At 40.2% G+C, this 10,391-nt stretch overlaps 1 protein-coding gene across 1 annotated transcript; it reads right to left on the reverse strand.

The window, feature by feature from the left end:
• Window positions 1-712: 712 nt before the first annotated feature.
• Window positions 713-1,156, reverse strand: IQCF6 (IQ motif containing F6). Its single transcript, XM_003789355.3, has one exon. It carries the CDS (start codon window positions 1,094-1,096, stop codon window positions 773-775), a length of 324 nt encoding a protein of 107 aa, XP_003789403.1. The 5' UTR covers window positions 1,097-1,156; the 3' UTR covers window positions 713-772.
• Between the last annotated feature and the right edge of the window lie 9,235 nt (window positions 1,157-10,391).

A 10,391-nucleotide genomic window follows, 5' to 3' on the forward strand; every position in this document is an offset into this window, starting at 1 on the left:
AACCAGTGACTTCCAGTGGCAGAGAGACAGCCCTTCCCTTGCATAGCCCTAGACTTCCTATGGTTGCTTACTCAACCCTGCCTCTCTCCTATCTCCTCTGCCTTCTCTCCCCTCCCCCACCTCACCGTGTGCCTGATTCCTGCCCCAGGGGGGAGGGAAGCCTTGTAGTTCAGCCCTGGGGAAGGGAGGCAGCAGGCACAGCTGCTGCCCCTCAGCTCCTGCTCTGCCTTCCCAGGGAACTGGTTCTGGCTGGCTGCCCCTGGCTGTGAGGCACAGTGCCTGTCTTGCTATTGCTTGGTTGAGGTGCCCTGTCTACCTGGCTCCCTGCCAAGCACTATGCTGCCCCTGGAGGCCCTGCCAGGCCCAAGCCCATGGAATTCTGGCTTTCTCAGCTGGCCCTGGCTATAGCCAGACTCTTCGGTGCCCTACTCTGAATGGAGATGCCTAGGCAGCGGCTGCAGGAAAATAAAGCCCATTGCCAACCCCCACTGTGGAAGGGGCTGAAATCAGCTGGATTGAGGCATTAGAGCTTGATGTCAGCTCTGAGATGTCTTTTGAATGCAAGACTGGCCAGATATACTGTTAGGAGCAGGGGTCTAGGTTGGGTGTTCTGGGGACAAGGGCTATCGACCACATTAGGGAATCTTTCTGGGTGGAAGGAAGAAAAGTTTGGGCTGAGCCTTCTTCCATGTGTCTAATTGCCAAAGGGCAAGTGTGATCAGTAAATGCTTTATTGGGAGAGAGATCCAGTCTCCTCGGCTCTGTAAGCGCCCTAGGTCATGAGGATTTCGATGTCAAGCTCCAGCCGGCTGGCTCTAACTTCATAGCGGCCCCGGATCAGGCCACGGGTTTGGCTGGCATGCCAGCGCCAGTGAGACTGGATGATGCAGGCTGCTTGTCGTGCCTGGAGGAACCGTCTGCGGGCCTGCCACATTCGAACCTGTGCCTGCACCTTCACCACTGCCCATTCCTGGCAGGTGTAGAGTCTTAGTGCCAGGCGCCGTCTCTGCTCCAACATCTTGGCCTGCATTGACCGCCACCAGCACTGGATGATCCAGGCCCTGAGTGCTGCATGCAGTAATGTCCGGCGCACCATGCTGCCACGCCACCATGACTGAATCTTTATGGCTGCCTTCTCTAACTGATTGGGGGAAGGAAGAACACAGAGATGCTCAGTGGGGCACCCTGCTATTCCTATCCCCACCTCTGGTCTTGGGAGGAAAGGGGGCCTGGCCCAGGTGGCCCTGCCTATTGTTTCCAGGCCCCATTCATCTTATTTCAAATCCCGCAATCACCTTTAGACACTGCTCATTATCTGTTGGTCAGGTCCCTCCTGTAAGGGCCTTACTCACATTTTGTGTGTCCATGGCCCTGGTCTTTAGAGTCAACTCATCTGTCATTTAGGCTGCCCTAGTCATTAGCCCCGCCCCCAACTGTTAGTCATACTTCATCATGGGGCTCCGCCCACATGCACACAAGCCTCCACCTCCTCAGGTCCTATCTGTTAACATTTCAACTGCATCTCCTTCTAGATGACCACTTTATTGATTCCCATCATTTGGGGAGGACTACCATTATCACTTGCTTTCAGTCTGTTTCTCAGACCTAGTGGCATTTCTGTTCCTCCTGATGACAGTGAAGAGATTGACACAACTTACCTACAAGTAAGGGGGTTTGCTTTTAGGATACTCATAGCCCATGTGGATTTCTTGACGCTAAAGTGTTAGGGTTCCTAGCACGGGTGTAAGCAATGTGTTCACAGAACTGTATGATTCTGAGTAAACATTTTGAAAGAAATATACTTTAACTGCAGTTGGAGAGGACATTTGTTTCTTCCCTCTGACTTTATCATTCTCCTCCTATTGAGTGGTGTGGTATGGAAGCCTTGTTTAGGACGTGACTAAGGGAAAGCTGAGTTGGATAGACTTAGTTTGAGTTTAATCACATATGTTTAGGTGTCTTTCAGTCATCTTTTGGAATAGACAAAATCCTGCAATTTCTGTGTTCACTCACCTTGTCACGTTATGGCATGAGGTGCAGAGACAGAAGTGGTGTGATCGTGATAAGAACATGTCCTACAGTGCCGGGTGCCACAAGTGTGTGGGTAGGGGAAGAAAAATAGGTTTGAAAAGTATAGAACCAGAAGCTAGTCTGTAGCAAATTCTTTCTGTTATCAGACATGTAAAACTGTAAGTGGAAGATTACTATTCTCACTGATGCTTGACTAAAATCGAAGTTCTCTCTTGTCAGTAATATATTTGACAATGCAATCATACAATTACAAATGTCTCATATATTTTTATTTTTTAATTGGAATTTTGTAAAATTGAATTTATCTGAATCTGTGATTAGAGGGCACAAACTATGAATAGTATGCAAGTCAGCATGAGAAATCAAGTCTTCAGCAGCACCTGTGGTTCAAGGAGTAGAGTGCCAGCCCCATATACCGGAGGTGGTGGGTTCAAGCCCAGCCCTGGCCAAAAACTGCAAAAAAAAAAAAAAAAGAAAAAAGAGAGAGAGAATGGATAAATCAAGTCTTATACATATCAACTATCAATAACAAACATATTTATATAGAAAATGAGGTTGTAAAATTATCATATGAAGAAGCACTCAAAGATAATGCAGCTAAAAAAATATAGAAAAAAATTTTAGAGGTGGGTTGGTTAATTAATATAAAACATTTGTGTTCATATATTTATCAACATTAAATTTGTAACTTATTATTATTTCTTTTCTCATCTAAAATAAATACTCAATTTTATATTTGTGATGTTGGATTTTTTTCTTAAAGTAGTCCTTCCAAATGATATGCAGTATAAGCTTCAGGGCCCATGAAACCTGGATCTGCCCTGCTATGCCGTATGGATATAATTGTGTGGCCAGATCTCCTGGGAGCTCACAAAGAGCTGTGTTTCTAGGATTCAGAATTAGCATTGGAACTGTAGACTCAGGTGATGCAGAGATGCTTTGAGTCCTTTGGGATTTGGAAAGCCATTTTCTGGCTCTGTCTTTAGCATACATTTCATTGTTCATATTTCTGCATGAGAGTTTGCTGGGTGCCACAGCTTGTAGGGCCATGCATCCTCTGTGGCTCCTGTTCATGTGTATTTGAGGCTCCTGCTACCTCATACCATTACTATGGTTCTGTTCATTTGGGTGTCTTACAGGTTCTGGCCAAGCAACTTCTTTGCATCATGTTTAAAGTCCTCAAAAGAGTGGATTCTATTGCTTCCCTTAATGATTGTCAGTCTGGGTGAGCTGAGCCCTGGTACCAGCCATGTCAAAGGCTTTCATCTTCATACTAAATTGTCAGTCTTTCTGTCAGACATCCACTACTGCAGAAGAGATCACTTAAAGGGGGACTATAGACATAGCCATTGTTTGGGGGCTCAGCCCATTTAGGTCAGTTTGCCATGATCAAGATGCCACACCTCACCATTCCCCCTTCCATTCTCTCCTCTCCCCCCCTCCATCTTGGTTGGGAGTTGACATAATATCCAGTCGTTTTTGGTCTTTGGATGTTCCTGGAAAAACCTGCCCACCTCCTTCACATTCACAGTTTTGCAATTATTCAAAGTGGGAGCAGATGGGGTTGAAGGTGACATGAACTCCCTGATTCTTACTAAGTTTTCCCAGACCATAATCCTTGGTCTCTGTTTCTTTTTTTCTTTACTTTTTTTTCTTGGCCGGGGCTGGGTTTGAACTTACTACCTCTGCCATATGGGGCCAGCGCCTTACTCCTTTGAGCCACATGCTGCCCTTTACTTATTTATTTATTTTTATTTATTTATTTATTTTTGCAGTTTTTTGCCAGGGCTGGGTTTGAACCCACCACCCTCCATGTATAGGGCCAGCACCCCAGTCCTTGAGCCACAGGCACTGCCCTATGCTGCCCTTTTTTCCTTTTTTTAAGACAGAGTTTCAAGTTGTCACCATGGGTAGAGTGCCATGATGTCGCAGATCACATCACCTCAAACTCTTGGGCCCAAGCAATTCTCCTGCCTCAGCCTCCCAAGTGGCTGGGACTACAGTGCCCACCACAATGCCCAGCTATTTTTTTTGTTGTTGCAGTTGTCATTGTTGCTCAGCTGGACTGGGCTGGGCTCAAATCCACTAGCCTGGGTGCATGTGGCTGGTGCCGTAACCACTGTGCAATGGGTGCCAAGCCCCTTGGTCTCTATTTCCTCATGGTTCCCTCTCCAGATTCCTGTTCTCTTCTTCTTGCTTAATTTTTTTTTCTGATTATAAATATAGTACTTGTCTGTTGCTAAAATTTCAATGTGCAGAAACATATGAGGTGGAATGGGAATTTACCATAAAATTTGTACATTTTTACTTAAATTTCCTATTAAAAATTTATTTTTAACACATAAAACATAAATATATTCATATAGAAATTCATACATTTCAAACCAAAATTTCCCTCAATGTTTCTTCCCCCTCCCCTCCCCCCAGCTTGGAGGGTATCCTAGACAATCAGAAACACGTTTATAGACATAGTACCTCTATGTACCTTACCTAAAGAATTACATAATACTGTTTTGTGTGTTTCTGTGTATCTTTTTTATTAATCGAAGTAAATCATAGAACATGAAATGACCATTTTAACCATTTTAAATTCAGTATACAATTCAGTGGCATTTAGTACATTCACAATTTTCTACAACTATCACCACTATCTAATTCTAATTTCTAATTTGATCTAATTTCAGTCAGAAACTCTGTATCCATTAAGTAGTCACTCACCAATACCTTTCCCTACCCCAGTTCCTGGAAATCACTAAACTGTTGTTAGTCTCTATTGATTTGCCTATTTTGAACATTTCATATAAATGGAAACACAATACACAGCCTTTTGTGTTTGGCTTCTTTCACTTAGCATGATGTTTCCAGGGTTCATTGAAGTTGTAGCAGTTCTTTTTATGGCTGAATAATATTCTATTGTATGGATGTACCAATTGCATTTCATCAGTTTCATATATTCATCAGTTGATAGGCACTTGAGTTGTTTCTACTCTGGAGATAGCAAAGAGCATGGCTATGAATATTCATGTACAAGTATTTGTTTGAACACCTGTTTTTGATTCTTTTGTCTATATATCTAGGAATGAAATTGCTTAGTTGTATGGCACTTCTGTGTTTAATTCTTTGAGAAATCACAAAATTGTTTTCCATGCAGTTGAACTTTTATATTCCTACCAATCAACACATCCTTCTTATCATTTATTATTAATATTTTCCTTTTAACTTTTATTTCATTTATCTATTTTTTTGAGACAGAGCCTCACTCTGTTGTTCCAGGCTAGAATGCGGTAGCATCTGCGTAGCTCACAGCAACCTCAAACTCCTGGGCTCAAGTGATCTTCCTGCCTCAGCCTCCTGAGTAGCTGGGACTACAGGTGCTCACCACAACATCTGGCTAATTTTTCTATTTTTAGTGGAGATGGGGTCTCATGCTCTGTCAGGCTGCTCTCAAATTCCTGGTTGGTCTCCAATGATCCTCCTACCTCAGCCTCCCAAAGTGCTAGGATTACAGGCAAGAGTCACCAGGCCAGACCACATTTTCCTTTTTTTTTTTTTAATTATAGGTATCTCGTGGTGATTATGATTTTTGTTTCCCTAAGACTAATGATGTTGAGCATTTTTTCATGTGCTTCTTGGCCATTTGTGTGTCTTTTTTTTTTTTTTTAGAAATGTCTATTCAAGTCCTTTGCCCACTCTTTAATTGGCTTGTCTTTAAGAATGGAGAAGCAAGAATCCAATGTACTCAATTCTGATATGAGGACAATTGATGTCCTGGTATATGGTGGAGGGTAGGGGAATGGGAAAGTGGAGAGAGGAAGAGAAGGGGAATGGAGTGTCAAAGTGTGTGACACACCTCTTAGAGGCTGGGCACAATTATAAGAAGGACTTTACCTAACAAATGCAATCAGTATAACCTGGTTCTCTGTACCCTCAATGAAGCCCTAATAATAAAAAATAAAATAAAATAAAATCAACTTCAATATAAATAAATTGGCTTGGGCGGCACCTGTGGCTCAGTGGGTAGGGCGCTGGCCCCATTAACCGAGGGTGGTGGGTTCAAACCTGGCCCCATCCAAACTGCATAAAAAAGTAGCTGGGTGTTGTGGCAGGAGCCTGTAATCCCAGCTACTCAAGAGGCTGAGGCAAGAGAATCGCCTAAGCCCAGGAGTGGGAGGTGGCTGTGAACTGTGTGATGCCACAGCACTTCACTAAGGGCGACATAGTGAGACTCTGTCTCTACTAAAAAAAAAAAAAAAAAAAAAAAAAAAAAAAATTGGCTTGTCTTTTTTGTTGTTGAGTTGTAAGAATTCTTTATACATTCTGGACACCAGACCTTTATCAGATATATTATTTGAAAATATTTTCTCCCATTATATAGGCTATCTTTTCACTTTCTTCATAATGTTCTTTGATGAACAAAAGTTTTAAATTTTTTTTTATTAAATCATAGCTGTGTACATTAATGCAATTATGGGGTACAATGTGCTGGTTTTATATACAATTTGAAATACTTTCATGAAACTGGTTAACATAGACTTCACTGCATTTTCTTAGTTATTGTGTTAAGACATTTATAGTCTACACTTAGTAGATTTAATATGTACCCTTGTAAAATGCAGAATAGGTGTGGTCCCACCAATTATCTTCCCTCCACCTATCATCCTCCTCCCCTCCCCCTCCTCTTTCCTTCATTTTGGGCTGTAGTTAAGTTACAGCATTCATATGGAAGTGTGGGTGTTTATAAATTGATTTCATAGTAGGGCTGAGTACATTAGATACTTTTTCTTCCATTCTTGAGATAGTTTGCTAAGAAGAATATGTTCCAGTTCTATCCATATAAACATAAAAGAGGTAAAGTCTCCATCCTTTTTTAAGACTACATAATATTCCATGGTGTACATATACCACAATTTATTAATCCATTCATGGGTCAATGGGCACTTGGGCTTCTTCCATGACTTAGCAATTAACAGAATGTTAATAAACATTCTGGTGCAAATATCTTTGTTATAAAGTGAGTTTTGGTCTTCTGGATATATACTTAGTAGAGGAATTGCAGGATTGAATGGCAAGTCTACTTTTAGATCACTTAAGTGATCTCCAAACATCTTTCCAAAAGGAATGTATTAGTTTGCATTCCCACCAGCAGTGCAGAAGCGTTCCCTTTTCTCCACATCCATGGCTTTGGGATTTTGTGATATGGGCTAATCTTACTGGAGTTAGATGATATCTCAAAGTAGTTTTGATTTGCCTTTCTCTGATGATTAAGGATGATGAGCATGTTTTCATGTGTCTGTAGGCTGTGCACCTGTCTTCTTTGGAGAAGTTTCTCTTCAAGTCCCTTGCCCACACTAAGATGGGATCACTTGTTCTTTTCTTGCTAATACATTTGAGTTCTGTGTGGATTCTGCTTATTAAATCTTTGTCAGAAACATAACCAGCAAATATCGTCTCCCATTCTGAGGGCTGCCTGCTTGCTTTACGTACTGTGTTCTTGGCTGTGCAGAAGCTTTTAGTTTGATCAGATCCCAGTAATGTATCTTTGGTGTTGCTTCAATTGCCTGGGGGGTCCTCCTCATAAAATATTCTCCCTGGCCGATTTCTTCAAGTGTTTTCCCTGAACTTTATTCTAGTATTTTTATAGTTTCATGCCTTAAGTTTAAATCTTTTATCCAGTGATAGTCTATCTTTGTTAATGGTAAAAGGTGTGGATCCAGTTTCAGTCTTCTACAGGTCACCAGCCAGTTCACCCAGCACCATTTGTTAAATAGGGAGTCTTTTCCTCACTGAATTTTTTTTTTTAAGAGACAGAGTCTCACTTTGTTGCCCTTGGTAGAGTACTATGGCATCACAGGTCACAGCAACCTCCAGCTCTTGGGCTTAGGCGATTCTCTTGCCTCAGCTTCCCAAACAGCTGGGACTACAGGTGCCCACCACAACACCCAGCTATTTTTTTGTTGCAGTTTGGCCAAGGCCAGGTTTGAACCTGCCACCCTTGGTATATGGGGCTGGCACCCTACTAACTGAACCACAAGCACTGCCTCCCACTGAATGTTTTTGATTGGCTTATCGAAGATCAAATGATGGTAAGTACCTGGGTTCATCTCTTGGTTCTCTATTCTGTTCCACACATCTACCTCTCTGTTTTTGTGCCAGTACCATGCTATTTTGATCACTATTGATTTATAGTATAGTCTGAAATCCAGTGGCATGATTCTTCCTGATTTGTTTTTATTTCTGAGTAATGTCTTGGCTATTTGAGTTTTTCTCTGATGCCATATAAAATGAAATATTATTTTTTCAAGGTCTTTAAAGGATGACAGTGGTGCTTTAATAGTGATTGCATTAAAATTTTATATTGCTTTGGGTAGTATGGACATTTTAACAATGTTGATTCTTCCCATAAGAATCATACCCATACCATAAGCATGGTGTGTTTTTCCATTTGTTAACATCTTCAGCTATTTCCTTTATCAGAGTTTCATAGTTCTCTTTATAGAGATCTTTCACATCCTTTGTTAGGTAAACTCCAAATATTTCATCTTCTTTGGCACTACTGTAAAAGGAATAGAGTCCTTGACTGTTTTTTCAGCTTGACTATTGTTGGTATATATAAAGGCTACAGATTTGTTAGTATTGATTTTGTAACCAGAGATGCTGCTGTATTCCTTGATCACTTCTAAGAGTTTTGTAGTTGAATCCCTGGGGTTTTTCAGATATACAATCATATCATCTGTGAAGAGTGAAAGTTTCATCTCATCTCCTCTGACCCTATATGGATACCCTTGATGCCTTTTCTTGCCTGATTGCAATGGCTAAGACTTCCATTACAGTATTAAAAAGCAGTGGAGACAATGGGCAACCTTGCCTGGTTCCTGATCTGAGTGGAAATGTTTTCAATTTTACTCCATTCAATATGATATTCAATATGATAATGGCCTTTAATAAATGTCCCTTCTATAACTATTTTCTTAAGTGTTCTGATCATGAAAGCATGCTGGATATTATCAAAAGCATTTTCTGCATCAATTGAGAGAATCATGTGGTCTTTGTTTTTTAATTTGTTTATGCGATGAATTATATTTATAGATTTATGTATATTGAACCAGCCTTGAGACCCTGGGATAAAACCTGATTGGTCATGGTGTATAATTTGTTTGATGTATTGCTGGATTCTGTTTGCTAGGATCTTATTGAATATTTTTGCATCAATATTCATTAGAGATATTGGTCTATAATTTTCTTTTCTTGTTGGTTCTTTTCCTGGTTTGGGAATCAAGGTGATGTTTGCTTCATAGAATGTGTTGGGTAGTATTCTTTCTTTTTCTATATTTTGGAAAAGATTAAGTAATATAGATACTAGTTCCTCTTTAAAGATTTGATAGAATTCTGATGTGAAGCCATCTGGCCCTGGACTTTTCTTGTTGGGGAGATTTCATATAGATGACACTATTTCAGAGCTTGATATAGGCCTGTTCAACATTTCCACTTCATTCTGGCTAAGTCTAGGAAGGTGGCGTGCTTCCAAGTATTGGTCTATTTCCTTCAGATTTTCATATTTCTGAGAATAGAGTTTCTTATAATATTCATTAAGGATTTTTTTGAATTTCTGAGGAGTCTGTTGTTATTTCATCTTTGTCATTTCTGATTGATGAAATTGGAGATTTTACTCTTTTATTCCTGGTTAGGTTAGCTAAAGATTTATCTATTTTACTGAACTTGTCAGAAAGCCAATTTTTTTATTTATTGATCTGTTGTATAATCCTTTTGTTTTCAATTTCATTCAATTCTGGTCTAATTTTTGGTCATTTATTTTCTTCTGCTGGGTTTGGGGTTGGAATGTTCTTCCTTTTCCAGTTGCTTGAGATGTCCCAGTAAGTTGTTAACTTCCTCTCTTTCCATTCTCTTGAGGAAGGCTTGAAATGCCATAAATATCCCTCTTAAAACTGCCTTTGCAGTATCCCAGAGGTTCTGGTATTTTGTGTCTTCATTATAATTTTGTTCCAAAAATTTGGTAATTTCTTTCTTAATCTCATCTATGACCCAGCTATCATTCAGCATAAGATAATTCATTATTTTGTTTCCATGTTTTTGTGTGAGTATGCAGATTCCTGTTGTTACTGAGTTCAACTTTTATTCCATGATGGTCCAAGAAGATGCAAGGAAGAATTTCTATTCTTTTAAATTTGCTGAGGTTAGACTTGTGACCTAAGATGTGATCACTTCTGGAGGATGTTCCATGGGCTGATGAGAAGAATGCATATTCAATTTTTGTTAGGATGAAATGTTCTGTAGATGTCTGTTAAATCCAATTGTTGAATAGTTAAGTTTAAGTCTAAAATTTCTTTGTTTAGTTTCTTCTT

The sequence above is a fragment of the Otolemur garnettii genome, unplaced genomic scaffold, assembly GCF_000181295.1.
Source record: "Otolemur garnettii isolate 467f Iridium unplaced genomic scaffold, OtoGar3 scaffold00032, whole genome shotgun sequence".
NCBI lineage: Eukaryota > Metazoa > Chordata > Mammalia > Primates > Galagidae > Otolemur > Otolemur garnettii.